This window comes from Pelobates fuscus, chromosome 6 (genome assembly GCF_036172605.1).
Source record: "Pelobates fuscus isolate aPelFus1 chromosome 6, aPelFus1.pri, whole genome shotgun sequence".
Lineage (NCBI taxonomy): Eukaryota > Metazoa > Chordata > Amphibia > Anura > Pelobatidae > Pelobates > Pelobates fuscus.
The window spans coordinates 257331874-257350676 of NC_086322.1; the positions used below are offsets into that span (position 1 = coordinate 257331874).

Sequence of the window (18803 nt, forward strand, 5' to 3'; positions counted from 1 at the left end):
GATTAAAAATGCCAATTGCAGCTTTGTGGTTACATAGCATGTAAGTGCACATGAAAGCGGTTTTATTACATGCGATGCATCATGTTGTAAAAGCTCAGATCCTGTTTGGTCACACGTAGGCTTGTAACTCCTTCAATTGGAAACAGGGATGATCAGACTTGTCCTACCAGCTGTTGCTAGAGTAATTTTCCTGCAACTCTCTGCTTCAATGGCTGGGCAGAGCATTATGGGAATTGTAGTTTATTAATAGATGCCAGACTTAACACTGAATATTTCTTACAAAGGAAGCCTGCAGCTCAGAACATTGCTAGCCTTACTAGAGCTGAACGTGTTAATGTCAGACTAAGAGAAGATACTATGGAAAGCCAAGTGCTGTTCTTTAATCAGATGTCCTACTGTGCCCCTTGTCCTCAACTGAAAAAAACCTGTTTTATTTACAGCCTTGTTTCTAGTGCAATTTTTTTTTATACATACTGCAATTGATTTATGGCAATCTTCTTTAAGATTACCTTCAGCATTTTATTATCCCTTTAATAGCCTTTTAGGTCAGAGCTTCAGCTTTGATGTAATCCCATATGCTATTTTATTCACTATTTCTTTCATCTTTGTGAAGTCAAAGAACTTGAACCGTGTATGGTTTGCGCCTCCCCCCCCCTCTTAAATCAAAATTACTATACACTGCCCTGCACACTGATGAAATATAAACATATACTGTGCCATTCATTGCTTTATGTTTGTACTTTAAAAAGAAAATAATGTGATGTGTGTGTGTGTGTGTGTGTGTGTGTGCATATAACAAATCTTCAATCTACAGTATTTCAATGCATATACTCTGTATTTTGTGTATTCTTAAATAACATGTACTGGTTAGATGCTCTGCAAGAGTAGACCGAGACATCCTATACAGTAACCACGTCTCTTCATTTTGTATGACTGCATTAGCTCGCTGCATTAGCCCTGCAGAGCCTCACATAGGGGCACGAGGTGGCTGCTGCACTGTTGTCATTTAATCAGTGTACTGTGCAAGGACTGACATTTCGGATGATCACAAATGAGCTCATAAATTGCTGGGTATACGTCTTAACGCAGCTATCATCAAAAAGGTTCTCAAAGGGTAGTTGTGATCCATTTCCGTTCAAACAATGAGCTAAAAATATGGATGGAGTTGAAAACAGATCTAACCTCCTGGCTCCTGCAGATTATAGGGACCGGCTCAGGCAGTGCAGGATTCATATATAATTGAGTTTAACCTCCTTGCTGCAGATTATCAGGACAGCCTGGCATTGTACTGTGAATACCTCTTTGGACTTCAGATTATCAGGACAAGCTCAGCCAGTTCTGAATTTCAGTTTAATGCAATATTATCTATTAGGTATTCACAAGTCCAGCTTTGACTTTGCAAGGTTCTTTTATTTATATATTTTTATCTGTTCAGACTTTAATTTGCTGGGTAACCTTAACTACGGTATTGATTACATGTCAACAATATACAATGGATATAGCGGTACTGTGCTCACTATTTCCTGTCCTTTCTGCTCTGCCCGAGCACTCCCTAGTACGGACAACCTACCTCTTCTGTTTAATAATACAATGTTTCCAGAAATCAGCCGGCATGAATAATGCATACCTCTTAGAAAGGAAGTCCTTGTGTTGTATGAGTGTTGGTGCCTTGTGATGAGAATTAACCCCTATCTGGCCACACTACACTTGATGTTGTGGTAGGGTTGACTTTTGATGCACTGCAGATGGACTCGATACCGGGATAGGCAACCTTCGGCACTCCAGATGTTGTGGACTACATCCCCCATAATGCTCTTACACGCATAATGCTGACAAAGCATCATGGGAGGTGTAGTCCAAAACATCTCTAGTGCCGAAGGTTGCTTATGCCTTCCATTAGCAGCTGAGATAACGGTTATTTGGCCACAGCATATTTTAATGGCTTTCATAGCCCAAAATGCTGAAACAGAAGATCTTCCAGAGTCACTGAGAAGAGCAAAATCAGTTGTGACACAGATTTCGAGTAGAATGCTGATCATTATTAGAGGTGACAGTCTATTCTACTTCTGAGATGGTGGCACTTGGTATAGTGAAGTTAGAATCGACTGGGCAGCTTTCTACAATATGAGCTGATCAGCCAACTGCTGAAATGTGAGATTGATTGCTTGCTTTAATTTATATATATATATTTTTTTTTTCCGTCAAAATAGCGACATAGCTGATTTGCATTTTCTCAATTTTACTGTTTTGACTTAAAATTTGCAATTCAATTTGAATTCCAGGCAACTTACATCTAATATGGTAAATATAGCTGACACTTTTTTATTTTGATAACCGTTACATTTTTCTGTGCTAGATTATCACCAACGTTACCAGATCTTATGCTGGCCAGCAGAAAATTATTTGATTTAGATTTTATCCTTTCCGATTCTGAAAAAGTCTGAAATCTTATCATGCTGCTTGGCAGTGGATTGAAAAATATCACGGTCTCCTGATAAAAAAAATTAAATGACAAAAGGTTATGGAATAAGCTGAAAATCAAACTTTTTAATTGCACATTGGAGACGCTTTACATTGCTGTTTTTAATCTGCACATTTTGTGCTGTAGTTGAGTGGTTTATTTGTAGCCTCATTGCTAGATTTTACATTTCTGTTCCTTGCCATGCTACATTGTTTGCTTGTATTTTGTTGTTTTTTTGTTTTGTTTTTTTAATTGTTGATAAAATATCAATATGTGGCAAAGCTGTAAAAGTCGAGCAATCGCAATGTTAGCCAATGGAATACAATTTTGCCCCAGAATTGCCCATTCTACATAACACATGGCAGCTTGGTTGTAGGATGTGCTGGGAGAATGCACGTTCTTCTGCATGTATAGCGCCCATAGCTTCCCTTTTTGGTTTGGTTTGGTTTGGTTTGCTTTTTAAGACACCACGGGCAAGTTATTGTGCTGTGCGTTTTTATTTGTTTAAATTTGATACATATTTTTATATTTTATGCTCAAAGGACCACTATAGTGACAGGAAAACAAACTTGTTTTCCTGGCTCTATAGGGTCTTTTGGTCCCCCCCTCCCGCCAGGCTGAAGGGGGAGGAAGGGGTTAAATTCTTACCGTTCTCCAGTGGCAGGCTCCCTCGGCGCTGGGGACTCTCCTCCCTCTTCCGACATCATCCGCTGAATGCGCATGCGAGGCAAGAGCCGCGCGCGCATTTAGTCAGTCCATAGGAAAGCATTTCTCAATGCTTTTCCTATGGACGCTGGCGTCTTCTCACTGTGAAAATCACAGTGAGAAGCGTGGAAGCACCTCTAGCGGCTGTCAATGAGACAGCCACTAGAGGCTGGATTAACCCTAGTGGCTGTCATAGAGAAACTGCTATGTTTACAGCTGCAGGGTTAACCCTAGATGGACCTGGCACCCAGACCACTTCATTGAGCTGAAGTGGTCTGAGTGCCTATAGTGGTCCTTTAAAGGGACACTATAGTCACCAAAACAACTTTAGCTTAACCCCTTAAGGACTGGACTTTTTTTGCGATGTTGTACATTTGCGACCAGGCATCTTTTTGACACTTTTGTGGTGTTTGTGTTTAGCTGTAATTTTCCGCTCTCTCATTTACTGTTCCCATACAAATTATATATTGTTTTTTTCAGGACAAAAGGGGCTTTCTTTACATACCATTATTTATATAATCTCATCTAATTTAATTTTAAAAAAATGAAAAAATATGATGAAAAATTGAAAAAAATACACGTTTTTTGAATTTTATGTGAAAAATCTTTTACTCATCTACAAAAGCGAATGAAAAAAACTGCTAAATAGATTCAAAATGTTGTCCTGAGTTCAAAAATACCCAGTGTTTACATGCTTTTTGCTTTTTTTTTGCATGTTATAGGGCTATAAGTACAAGTAGGATATTGCGGTTTCAAAACATACATTTTTAAAATGTATCAATAGTGACATTGTAACACTGTTATCTGTCATAAATTGCTAAATAACACCCCACATGTACATATTTTTTTAAAAGTAGACAACCCAGGGTATTCAATATGGGGTATGTCCAGACTTTTTTAGTAGCCACTTAGTCGCAAACACTGGCCAAAGTTAGCGTTCATATTTGTTTGTGTGTGAAAAAAGTAAAAAACTAAATTGAACGCTAATTTTGGCCAGTGTCTGTGACTAAGTGGTTACTAAAAACGACTGGACTTACCCCATTTGCAATACCTTGGGTTGTCTTCTTTTGCAAATGGTATGCCATCATGGGGGTAATTCTCATTCCTGGGCTACCATATGCTCTCAAAGGCAACGTAACCAACCTGGCCATTTTCAATGTAAAAATATTTGACCTATATATTTGACCCTGTAACTTTCAAAAACGCTATAAAACCTGTACATGGGGGGTCCTGTTCTACTCAGGAGACTTTGCTGAACACAAATATTAGTGTTTCAAAACTGGAAAATGTATCACAACAATTATATCATCAGTAAAAGTACTGTTTGTGTGTGAAAAATGCAAAAAAAGTCACTTTCACTGACAATATCATCGCTGTGATATGTTTTACTGTTTTGAATCACTAATATGTGTTCAGCGAAGTCTCCCGAGTAAAACAGTACCCCCCATGTACATGTTTTAGGGTGTCGTAGAACGTTACAGGGTAAAATACAGTGATAGCAAATTAAATTCTCTGGTCTTTCGGCCTGGGTTGGCAGGCAGGTCCCTTAAATTGCAATCAATAAAATAACTTAATTATGTAAAAATATTACCTAAATACGCACGTAGAATTTAAATATATATGCATATTTATATATTTGAAGTCTACGTGTATATTTATATAATTATTTATGTAATTTTGTATATCGACATATGAATAGTTCGCATTCTTTTTATTTATTTAAATATACATAGATATATATACAATTTCATTCTAAGTGTATTTTGATATAAATATATATATTAATATCAAAATACAGTTAGAATAAAATTTCGTATAGATATATAATTTTTTTTCAATTTTTTATTATTATTTTTAATTTTTTTAATTTAATTTAAATTATTTATTATTCGTATTTTATAATATATATATATATATACAATATATATAGTTATTATATATATTATATATATACGTGTGCAAATTAATTATAAGTGTATTTTTATATTAATATATGTACATATTAATATAAAAATACACTTAGCATGACATTATATATATGATATATAGACATATATTATATAGGTATAATATATGTCTATATATCATATATATACACATATATAATAATATTTTTTTTTTTTATTAACTATAACTTTACATTTTTTTATGATTTTACAGTTGCAGGGAGACTGCCTGTCAGCACAGACAGTCCCCCTGCAGGCAGAGTCTAGGACACCTATTGTGACCATGTGGTCGCCCTGTTGGGCGATCACATGGCCCCAGGGGTCCTAAACCGCCATGGGGAGACTGTCTGGGCTGCAGGCAGTCTCCCCACACCGGGAGCACCGCCGATCGCCGCCGGGGGAACGACGGCGATCGGGTAAGTACATTTTAAATTTAGGACGGTTCAGGACCGTCGTCGGTCGGCAACGCAAAAATGCCGATGACGGTCCTGAACCGTCCTGCGTCCTCAAGGGGTTAAGGAAGCAGTTTTGGTGTATAGATCATGATCCTGCAGTCTCACTGCTCAAATCTCTGCAGTTAAGGAGTTAAATCCCTTTAGATTCTGTCCATGCAGCCCTAGTCACACCTCCCCTGTCTGTGACTCACACACCACGCATGGAAAAAAAAAATGATTTAACTTTCAATTAGATGTAACTTAATTTAAAAGTTCTTATTGCCTGCTCCCTAAAGTGAACTTTAATCATACACAGAATGCCTCTGTGGGGTCTAGCAAGCTATTAAAATTGCAGGGAATAATACATTTTAAATTAAATAGAATTTGCAATGAAGGAAGTCAAAGCATTAGCTGACTCTTTGCAGGAAGTGTTTAGGAAGGCTGTGCAAGTCACATGCAGAGAGGTGTGACTAGGGTGCATAAATAAAGTGATTTAACTCCTAAATGGCAGAGGATTGAGCAGTGAGGCTGCAGGGAAATGATCTATACACCAAAACTGCTTCAATAAGCTAAAGTTGTTTTGGTGATTATAGTGTCCCTTTAATTATATAACTTGAAAAGTTGGAAACGGTATTCAACTAACTTTGGAAAAGGGCCAAAAAAATGAATACGTTTGGACCATAAATAAGAAGGCCTACAGAGGGGTGTCAAACGGAGAAAATCAAATATTGGACAGTGATAAACAGAGTAAATAGAGATTGAGATATGGTAACATCTTGGGCCATCAGATTAACACATTTACTCCAAAACAAACACTAACAGGATATTATAAGATAAATTGGCTATTACCAGTTTGGAGTTTCTGTACGAAAATGTTTTGAAATGGGAAGAAAAGATTTTGCAGATTTTATTATAGTTATTGGTATTTATATAGCGCCAACTAATTCCTCAGCGCTTTACAATATTGTGAAAGGGGAGGACATTAGAAAGCAAAATAACAAAGATTGATTATGCAATTCTACTATATTCCCTCCATGACAATTTTAGCGTGTTCCATGGTTTCGTAATTAATCCCCTGTAAATAATGCAATCTATTGTATAAGCGAAAATCCCTTTTTTAGTCTCTTATCTCTTACGGATAATACTCTCTTCTCCCTTTAGGCAGTTACTTTGCCAGCCATTTCATCATGGGTGGAGAAAAGTTTGAGTCCAGCCACCCCGAAGGATACCTGTTTGGAGAAAACAGCGATCTGAACTTTCTCGGGAGCCGCCCTGTAACGGTATGTACTGCCATAATCGCTTTTATTGCTGTGGACCTTGACCTGCATTGTAAACTCACTTTCCTGGTAAACCATTTTCACTGACGTAGAATGTAAACAGACTGCTTCCTTGCTGATGCATGCACATCACTGTACATGTACCAGTTTAGTCAAAATATTTATTATCCACATACTTCAATATCTATATGTGTTTGCGACTTTGTCTACATTCCCTTAATTTTCCATTTCCATCTTCGTCCACTAATTTGCTAGCCTTGCACACAGTACTCCTTGTGCTGTGCTAGTATTTGTTTGTTTGGAGCACGCCAGGATAGAGCACCCCCCTCCCCCTACTATGAGCAACAGCAGATCAGAGTGTTCACACGTGCATGGCTAATCCTATGAGCAGGCGTACACAAACTATTAACTCTTCAGCTAAAGGTGTCACTGCATGCAGGCAGAGTACATCAATCACTCCGTACTGCAGCTGTACACATGGTCATTATCACATCTTTACTCAGTAGCTCACTCTAAGCCTTCAGTGCTATTGAGTCTAAGCTCATACAAACAACACAAGTGTTGCCTGCACAGCATGTTGACAGTTCTTATCTTTAAAGGGAAACCATTGCTTGTCTTGGAATTTACACTGATAATGTAAAACATAAGAACGTGTGTTTTTAACCTTTTTTCATGTGATGTTCCAATTTGTATATTTAAGATTTAGCAAATAACATTAGAATCCGGTTTAGGCACAGCCAAGGCACACATTGTGATACAGAAAGAGAAATAGAAGCAGAATAGATTTTGAATAAAAAGGGTTGTATTCTAAACTACTAAGCGTGAGGCAGTCACCACGGAAACGATCAGACACATTGGATTGGAGACTCTGCCGCTTTTTCCACTTGTCATTAAAGATGTAATTTTTATTTATTTTTTTAACATCCATAACTTCCAATGTTTAAAGGATAACACCAGACACCATGACCACTTCAGTGATTTGGGAGAATAATAAATAATAATCAGGTCATTGTGCCTGAATCTGTATATGCAGTGTAAACTTAAAGCGCAATTGGCAGGAGACATGGGATAATAATAAATAATATCCCATTTGGAGTGGGCAACTCATAGGGCGCTAAGGAGATGCTGACGAGTAATATCAGTCAACCCTTAAGGGAAAATGTATGTTACAAGCGTACATTGAGTGCTAGTGCTATCATTTGTTCCTACATGGTTGGACGTATAGGAGTAACCCTCTCCTAAGCACGGATATCGGTATATTATTTTTGGTATCCGCACGCATTTTTTGCATATATGAATAGATGGTCCCCAGCGCGCGAGTCTGATCATTTTGTTGAGCTATTTAGTACAGCCTGATCCTTTAGGGATAGCAGTGTCCGTTTTGTACAGAGATTTATTTAAGTTGTCACTATTTAGTAGATTGTCCACTATTTATTTGACTTCTACTATTAAGACGTTAGGACTTAATTTGTTTTTAAATCACGTATGTACATTGTTGGTTTTCCTTTTTTGTTTTTCTTTTCCTTTTTAGTAGTAGTGTACTTTTATATGTATTCATTAAAAGTTAAGTTTTAGACTCGCGCTCTCTCGCGCTCTCTCGCGCTCGCGCGCTCTCTCGCGCTCTCTCGCGCTCGCTCGCTCGCTCGCTCGCTCTCTCGCGCTCGCTCGCTCGCTCTCTCTCAGACTGTTAGGTGCAAAGGACAGTTTCAGGATAAAGAGTTGATCATTTCTATATTTAATTTTATTGTTCACACCTGACAAATAATATTAAAAGTCACAGCACGACCTCCCCCTTTTTTTGTGTAAACCCTTTTCTTTATATTCATTTTTTTCATATATGCTAAATCTTTGCAAGAGGCATTTAAAAGCCACTTGCTCTGTTCAGGGGTCAAGTGGTGGGACCCTCCCCCCCAAATACTATAGAACTGACCAGTGCATGGTTACTCGTTACGCAATTTTTACTTACTTTTTGTAAATGGTTTTATGTTTATTCATTGTATTTAGATAGTGTATAATTGGCCAGCTGTGCTTTGTCCAAAATGCTTCTCAGTAAGACCCTCTGATTAGACAATAACAAGCATACACAGAAATGTCAGAATTGAACAAAAAGGGGAGAATGTTCATTAGCTAAACATTAGATAAATACCCCAAAAAATATGAAATGCTTGTTTTTTGTTTTTTTTTTGGGATGCGGGGAGTATCTTTTAAGTTAGTTATTGTTTTTTTTTTTTCTTCTTTTATATAGTTCACTAGTAACTCCCAGAAACGGTGGATGCCTAGTTCCGCTCTATGTTCATATTACATTGAATGTATACTTTGTATTAGTCAAATCACTGCATGGTATTCATTTTAGATGTTTAGTTACACGAAGATTGCTTCTTCTGAGCAGCTGCATTGTAAACATTGTTAGTCTGGATGCATCTCTAGGTACTGCTAACACACTTTTAGATGTATTTGATTACAGCATAGGATTGTACTAACCCCTGGATCAGTACTCAACAATAGGCCCCTTGTCATTTCAGTGGGTCCCAATTTTATATAAATCGGCTCATTATAATTATTACCCATCTAGGAAACTAATGGTGCAGGAACCCCACTTGATACTAGGAAAAGCTATTTACACTTGGAAAATGGTCAGCTAAATTACCAATTCAAAAAAATGGTTGCTGTGCTAATGCCATGTCTGTGCATCATTTTATATCATTGGCAAGTACATTTGAGTGGGCAAACTAAGCTGTATAACCACTCTCAAACTGGTTACAAGCAGTTTGACAAATATTGGGGCTCTCACTGGCACCCATGGCCAGCTCCTCTGTAGGCCCACTGATAATATGAAAATTACATTTCCTTATTATTAAGTGATAATCTGTCCAACCTTGAATAACAATTTAGGGCTAGGAGAGCTGCGGGCAGGTTAGCTTAAAGGGACACCTACTCACCAGAACAACTACAGCTCAATGTAGTGGTTCTGGTGTCAATTGCCTGTCCCTGCAGGCTTTTCAATGGAAACCTTACTGCCTAGGAACACCTCTAGAGGCAGTCACTAAGACAACCACTGCTTCCTGGGTCAATGCTGCACATGAGATGCTGATAGGAGAAACTGGGCACTTTGCCGTGCATGCGTAATAGCTTCCCAATGCTTTCCTATGGGAAAGCATTGGATTGGCTGAGATCATAAAGTTTGATAAACTCCGCCAAGGGGGCAGAACATGGACGGGGCCATCCTCAACAGACCTGCGCAGCGCTGGAAGAGAGGTGAGTAAAATCAACTTCCACTTAGCTGAAAAGGTAGTCGGTGACCTAAAATGTGGTTTCATAACTATATTCTTCCTTTAAACCCTTTAAACAAAAAACATTTGCATATGCTTGCATATGCTAGCCCATTTCTATTCACTTACAAATCCTACATGTGTCATATTTGCTTTGGCGAGTGATGCCCTGTGTCAGGTCTCCTGCGTGCACCCTCCTTTACTTATCGATCCCATTCTTAAATTAACTAATCTAGTTAACTAACTGCTGATATGGTGACCACAAATCATACCATATTTTTGGAGATATTAAAGTTAAAGGGATACACTAATGACCAAAACCTCTTCATCTTAATGACATTGTTTTTGTGCATAGACCTTGTCACTGCAGTGTAAAATAAACACTGTTGTTACATGTCTTACATGGCCTTCCTAAACTTTGTATAGTTAACCAAATTCTCCAGCGGAAGAAGACCAGAAGCATGGGCCCAAGTATCTTGTCAAACTGTACTAATATGGTTTGACTGCTTACTGTGGCACCATCATCACTAATTATTGAAGGGATATTATATAGACATCAAAACAACTTTTAGCTTAATTAAGCAGTTTGGGTGTATAGATCATGCCCCTACAGTCTCACTGTTGAATTATTTGCCATTTAGTAGTTAAATCACTTTTGTTTCTATTTATGCAGCCCTAGCCACACCTCCCTTGGCTGTGACTCACACAGCCAACATGAAAACAAAATGGCTTCATTTTTAATCAGATGTAACTTGCTTCAGAAATGTTTGTCTCGGGGGCGGAGCCTGGCAGCCATCCTGAATAGACGCCATCAAAGCTTGCTCCTCCAAAATCTACCACAATCTGCCAAAAATCGACAACATCAAGCCCCATCTACCCTCCAAAAACACCCAGCACCTACCAGCAAGCACCCCGCACCGTTTCATGCCTTTCTTTCAGGCACCCAAACAACCCAGACGCAAACTCAAAACTGCGGCCTACCGCGCCACTCCAGTCCTGGGCCTAGAGGCCTTCCTCGGCGGGATCTACCCGAAACTCCCTCCTCTCAACGCGGCCGCAAGCAAAACAGAAATGGGCCGCCGCTCACAAAAACCCGCAACCGGCTACTGCACACAAGGTAGGGATATCGGGGAGATGCTCCTCCGGCCTACACACCCTGAACCGGCCCAGGCCGCTCAACTCCACGCCAGCAGCCTGACCTCCGACCCGCACGGAGAAGAGCCGAGCACAGCGGCGACCCCCCTGGCAGACCAAACACCACCACCAGAACCCCTAGATGATTCAGCCCCCACCACCAAAGGGGACTTAAAAGCACTATGGGCAAATATACAAAACTTACTAGCTGCCGATGTCGCAAGGGTTAAGGCAGACATATCACAAGTAACAGAACATGTTGGAACGGCAGAGGCAGACATCAAAGTCGTTCAGGACGAGGTCTCCAGCCTTAAAGACACAGTCCAACAAATACAAATGGAACAACATGTCCTAGCTGCTCAACTCATGTCCCTTGAGGATAGACAACGCCAAACCCACATTAAAATCAGGGGAGTACCCACCACAGTCCCAACCGAGGAACTAGCACACTATGCGAGCCGACTTCTCGCCACGATCCTCCCTCAAGCTATCGCCAAGAAACTAGTCCTAGACGGGATCTACCGGGTCACAAGCACGGTACGAATCCCCCCCAGCACACCTAGAGATGTAATCCTGCGCTGCACGTCGATACAGGACAAGATACAGATAATGACAGCCCTGAAGGGTAAAACGCCTCTGGCCTTCGAGAGCTCTCAATTAACTTTCTTTCAGGACCTCACCAGAGCCACACTACTAAGGCGTAAAACATTCGGGCCAGTCACAGCCTCACTACGCGCTGCTGACATAGCCTACAGATGGGGACGCACTGGCTCACTGCTAGTACACCACAATGGGACTACCCATAACCTCACAACCCTGTCCGGAGCACCAGCCTTCCTATCTGCACTGGGACTGCAACCGTCGCATCTTAACCCCGCACCTGCAAGTCAAATAGAAAATCGGGAACCAGAAGACGATCTAACGCCGACCCAGATAACGAGAAACCGACAATCTACAAACACCTAACTATGTTCAAAGGCTGAGCCTAAAAACAACGCATATACCTCGGGAACAATTTCTGATGTGGACCAAGACTTTACCGATACTCGGTTGAGATCCCCTCTAGTGCCTACACCATTGCATAATCCATCCCATGCACCCCCCCCTCCCCATGAGATGTATATGCACGTATTATTACTTTTTGTTTCTCTGTTAACACCAGTATAAATTTGTTCCTAAACACTACCACTATTTACATGAGGTACCCATGCACCCAACCATACCAAACAGACCTACGCAACAGACAAATTGATGGCACCCACCTTAGATACACCCCTCCGTCTCCCCGCCACCCCCAAGGTAAGGGGAATAGTCAAGATGCCACAGGCAGTACCCTGCAACGCGGAACCCCACACACACCTGATCAAACACAAACTAGAACCTAACGGGGGCCCATAGACAGGTACTCACTGACATCTGACACCACAAGCCTGACCCAAACCTGTAACAAGCATGTATGCTCTTAGGCTCCCAAGTAAAGCCACACTTGGTAACCACGAGCATTCACAGACACCCAAACCTGGAGTATCCCAGGGAACTAACACACAACCCACCACACCTGTCTGCAACAGCACAACCCTGGGCGTGTCACCTAACTTGTCTACTATAAAAAAAAAAAGTGCTTAGTTTAACTTGTATACCAATCTTATAAACCTGTATAATGTTTTCACATGCTTTGACACTGTATTTACATGCATACTTGAGACTGCTTGTCACAGCTGTCGTGGCAAGACAAGCATGTATGTTATTAAGCCATGCACTAAGAAAATAAAGAATTTTAAAAAAAAGAAATGTTTGTCTCCTACCCTGTAAATTGAACTTTAATCAGACACGGGAGGGTCCTGTATGGTCAAGCTATTAACAGAGAAGGAGATAAAACATTCTAAATTAAAAATAATTTGCAATAAAGGAAGTGTTAACAATAGATGACACTTTACAGGAAGTGTTTAGGAAGGCTGTGCAAGTCACATGCAGGGAGCTGTGCTTAGGGCTGTATAAAAAAATGGTTTAACTCCTAAATAACAGAGAATTGAGTAGTGAGACTGCAGGGGCATGGTCTATACACCAAAACTGCTTCATTAAGCTAAAGTTATTTTGGTGACAATAGGGTCCCTTTAAATAAGATAGCATAATGTGCATCATTAGTAAGAGGGTAATTTTTTTTTTAACTCAAGCTTTAATGCAACTTTGTTAATACTCCCCATTGGACTGATGAGTTACAGCCTTATCATTCTGTTATTGTAAGGCCAGGTGAAAATTCTATAACTTGTTTAGTCTGCACTTTTTGTTCATTTGACTGAGCTATTAGATCTTCTCTTATATCAATCAGGTTGTATTCAAATTAAATTGCAAGGTAGGTCAGTACACTAAATACTGGCAAAGATAAGCAGTGACTGATGGTCACCCTTGTAGCACATGGCTTAAACATGTTTGTTTGTTTTTTTTATATTATGCGTTCTTATCCACTATATGCAATAAATAAATAATACTACTCCACAGCTCTATATTTATCTGTATCCTGGCAATGAATGGCTCCATTTTGGCTCCCATTGCTAGAAGCCTTACCCTTTGCACTTGTCAGTCATGATTGAGAAATTGAGAATGGGCGCTCTGTCTGTTATGACAATGGTAAATCTATAATTATGGCTCACTCTAAGGACTAGAACCACACAAGATTAATCTAGTGGTTCTGATGCAAAAAGACTCTAACTGCAGCATCTGAAAACGCTTGTAAACTCTGCCATTTCGGAGAAAAGACAGTGTTTACATTTGTCACTAAGGATAGTTCTTTTGGCTGTCTCTTAGACTGTCACTAAAGGTGCTTTCTAATTCAGTCTCTCAATCTTGCAAACTTTGCGAGACTAAAATTAAGCGTCTTCACGATTCTGAACGCTCCCTAGAGAGTTGCATTGAGCTAATGGATCTCCATGAGTAGATGTTGATTAACACAGTGTGGAAATTGCCACAAATGCACATTAGCCACCCAGTCCCAGAACGTTTTACATGTGCTTTTTGCTGTTTTGTTTAGTGGTGTATTTTCTAGAAAATAGGCCAGGATTCTAGTACAGTACATCTGCATTGCACAAATGGACTATAGCTGCCACCCATTCCCTCTTACCACAGCCCACACTTCCCAAAATTTGCTCGGCTCACTGGGACCATCGGGAAGTTGGGATCCTGTTCCATCATCCAGAGTTGATTTCCTGGTGTCTTGCATCCAGCTTGCTGAAGTGCTTTATGTGTCAGGATCTTCTCATTTCATTGTAGTTTATAGAAGTTCTGATTTATGTTTGAATGGGCACTTCTACAGAAATGTCTTTGATTGACAGCTGGGGAGGTTGTCTTCTGCTTCCGTTAGTTCTATACAGCTAATGAAAGAGGCAAGTGAGCTCTGATAGAATCTGCATGTCCTTTTTCCCCCAGTCACAATGGCCATATGAGCGCTTGCACGTGCATCCACAAACCTTTAGCTCTGCATCCTTCCTGTCTAGTAATGACTACAGCTCAATGAGAAGTCTATGGATTGGAAAAGATGTGCGCATGTGCGCAAGATATCTGCAGCTTTTGCACGCTGTTTTTAGATATAACCCAAAGAAGTAAAAAAAAAAAAAAATAATGCAGAACTAAATGCATGCATGGTTTCATTTGTGGCATATCTACTAAATAGTGATGTTTTATTTTTGGCAAATCAGTGTTCCTTTAACTCTCAGGATGTAAAAACTAACTATAAATCCTTTTTATTTAATGTTTAATACATCTGTTGGTAAGGCTTAAAAAAAACAATACAAGATAACATTACTCATTTTAAAACACTTTGTGGCAGTATAAAGCAGTAACTCTTTAAGCATTCCCTAGATAGATGTTATGAAAGTCTAATCCATAGAAACATGAAAAGGTTACATTCCCCCAGGCTCGGCACATAACCAGGAGACTATATATAGCTTCAGCCACTGGGAAAATGCTAATCTTGCCATCACAAATGGCCGAAGCCTTAAGGCGATCACATAGCTGGCGAGGAAAGGCTTCAGCTGTACTCGTTCAATCCGCAGACTTTTGTTTTAAGTTACTTAAATCTAATTAGGTTATTTATGGGAGATTGTTTTTGTTTTTTTTTTTTTTGTTTTTTACCGCCACCTGTCTCAAAGTTTACAAAAAGCATGTTTACAAAATTCAAGCTTCATGACGGTTGTTGTGTCAGTGTGCCGCACCTATTTGTGAAAAAAAATATTTACACGATACAAAACCTATTAAAAGCGTTATTTCCTCATTCCTGATGTTGCAACACTCAAACCTACAACTAGAAAAAGCAAACTCACGCCTCAAGTGTTTAAATAGATTTTTTTTTTGCATAATAATTGAAAAAATAAATAATAAAACGGAACAATTCGCGTAAAAGATGGCTGCCAAAATGGACATGTATATAAAGTAGAACAGTATAGCTTTTTTTGTAAACCATTTTAACCCCTTAAGGACCAAACTTCTGGAATAAAAGGGAATCATGACGTGTCACACACGTCATGTGTCCTTAAGGGGTTAAATCTGCTACACATTACGTGTTATGTGTGTGCCTTGCTACGTGAGCCTATAATGCAAGTATACTCCCAAACAAAGTGCATTGTGGGACTGTAAAAGTGTGTCTGCATATAGATGGTCAGTATTGTTCCAGAAATTGAATAGCGGTAGTGTGTACCCCAATATGGTTAGAGAACTAAAGTGAAAGGTAAAATCTTTACATCAAATAAATGGATGGTATATGCATATGGCTAGCTCACAGAATGGGCCAATTAGACAGTTCTAACACGTAAAGCTGTCATTTCTGCTTGACAGGTGTTCTTTAACTTGGTTAATAACAGCTGTCTGGCTATTAAATTCTTCAAACCCGTCTAGATCAGTGACTTAGAAACACTGCATGCCTGACTACCCGTCTGTTATTGCTAGTCATATTGCCAGCCATGGCTTGCAGAAGGTCTAAAGAGAACCTTACCACCAGCGTGTTTGAGATGTATTGTCCCTTTAGTTGAACATGACAGATGGGTCAACACTGAACGGACTCAAGTCAACACAACGCAGGGGTTCATGATCCGGTTTTCTAGACAACCAAGTTCTAAATATTACATTCACTTTTTTGTGGGCTGAACTCTGACCAAGAATTGTCAAGAGACACTTTGCATTTACCAGAGACGACTAGTAATAGCTAGCTAAAGAAGAAGAGCAGGAGCCAACAATTTAATCATAATTGTGAAGGGTTCTTTATAGTTTAAACTTCTCTCCCTGTCTTTTGTGCAAACGGATTGCGTCATAAATTGGTGTGTGTGTGTGTGTGTGTGTGTGTGTATATATATATATATATATATATATATATATATATATATATAAATTAAAGATTCTGGCACTTTGCCTTGAAACTGCAAAAAAAATAATAATAATTCCCATGGTGCTACACAGCATTGTATGTATCAAAATAAAGGATGAGAGCACTCGTTGGATTTTCAAAAAGGTATATTATTAGGATTTAGCAAATGGTCTAGCAAATTTTGATCAAGACCTTCGAAATGTCGATTGTCACCATGTGCTAAATCCTAATATACCTTTTTTGAAAATCCGACGAGTGCTCTCATCCTTTATTTTGATATATATATATATATATATATATATGTATATATACATACTTTCTGAATTATATGATTTTGCCGATTGTGGTATATCTGTATGTGTAGAATATCTGACATTCTTAGTGTTGTGCAATAATGGCATTATACAAGCCACAGTGTATGTATTGCAGCCAGTCCCCCTGTTTTTTGCGGATAAAATAACATTTTTATTATTATATATATTTAATTTTGCAGTTTCCATATGCTGCCCCCTCCCCACAAGAACCTGTGAAAACCTTGCGCAGCTTGATTAACATCCGTAAGGACACTCTGCGTCTCGTAAGGTAAGACACAGATTACTTGTAACAATCTTTTTCCTGTACAGTTGGATCTAGGAAAACCCGCTTCAGAATGCCAGACTGCCCATAATGATTAGGCTCCCCATACACTGTGCACAGATAAAGTGACTGCATGTTGGTTGAACTGCCCTGTAATTCATCACAAGTAAAATGCTAGTGTGCCCACTGCCGCTCGTATTGTTACTTTCCCTACTCCTCCCAACCTGTTTGACAGAGCCACTATGTTCGGTGAGTTGGAGGAATGTTGGCAACTTATGTGAATCAGAGTCTCTAGCATGTCGTGGTTAAATAATTTACATTTGTTGTTCTTTATATAGTTGTGAAACCCATGGGCTGTTATAAGTCACCATTTGTATAAAAAGCAAATAAAAAGGCTGTAGCTAAGAGGCCACTTTTTCCCTCTTGACATTCATGTTTAAGTATACTGGATTTTTAAAATATTTTGGAATCCAGGTTAATCAGATAAGTAGTTCTAGAGTATCCTGGCAAAGCAAGCGCTACCGCCTTTCAATTATATGAAGGGCATATAGCAAATACATAGTAAAATAGCATTTTATAGTGGAATCTAGGGGAGAGAAGTTCTTGAATAATGAACATTTGAAATATGTAGCAGTAGTTGGAAAAGAAAATACTAATACTATAAAATATTATTCTTATTATTACCATCATTTATATAGCTCCAACATATTCCGCCACACTTTACAATATTATAAATGGGGAACATTTTTAACAATAAATGAGTCCATTCAAAAAATGTTACAGGAACAGCAGGTTGATGAGGACCCTGCTCGAAAGCGCTTACAATATAGTTACATATAGTTGCTGGCATAACTATTGTGAATTACGGAAGGAATGCTAGAATGCCAAGTTTGATCTTCACTGGTATACAATGTTGAGGTCAAAAGTATCTGGAGTACCAACCCTTAAATTCCACCAAAACTTTAATTATATTTCTGGAAAAGGATTTCTGGTGGATGGTTAATGTGGGCCAGGGTTTATCTCCACTGTCACTAATTTTCCATTAATCTTCTTTTTTAGCTAATCTTAGCGTCTCAGTTGTCCTCCTTTTTCTAGTAAAAAATATAAATTTCGAGCAATGTAACCAAACAACCTGTCATTTTCAGTGTAAACGCCTTTAGGTGCAGAACAGCAAAGTTTACTGTACAACAGCATGAAATGAAACCACGAACCTTCCTTGTCACATCCACATTCCTTTTCGTTCCAGGTGCACAGAAGAAGTGAAAACGAGCGGTGTGGAGGGAACCCAACCCAAAGTTCAATACAATGTAGAGTTCACTTTTGACACAGATGCGCGGATTGCAATAACCATTTATTACCAGGCATCAGAGGAGTTCCAGGGAGGCATTGCCAGGTGAACTACCAGAACATACATTTTTTTGAATGATCAGGTGGTTCTATTGCTGAGTATAGGAACATATCTCACTATAAATGAGTGGGGGAAGTCTGGTCTAGCAACCCTTATTTTCTGTTTTTACCTGGATCTAATGGGATAAACAGCGGCCTGTTTCATTAGCAGGTTATTAGTAGAGTACTGAATCTAGTGATTTGATTGGTTTCTCCCAGCAGGGATGGGAGGCACTGCTCTGTTATTGGTTAGCTGTTTTTA

General features: G+C 39.2%; 1 protein-coding gene across 6 annotated transcripts in view; it reads left to right on the forward strand.

The window, feature by feature from the left end:
* The window catches only part of RNF157 (ring finger protein 157), a 55149-nt gene that overhangs the window by 7357 nt on the left and 28989 nt on the right, over positions 1-18803 (forward strand). For all 6 annotated transcript variants that reach the window (XM_063459017.1, XM_063459018.1, XM_063459019.1 and 3 more), the window contains exons 3-5: positions 6708-6826; positions 17073-17161; positions 18402-18548. In XM_063459017.1, coding sequence (XP_063315087.1) covers positions 6708-6826; positions 17073-17161; positions 18402-18548 — 355 coding nt within the window. The remainder of the gene's footprint in view (positions 1-6707; positions 6827-17072; positions 17162-18401; positions 18549-18803) is intronic.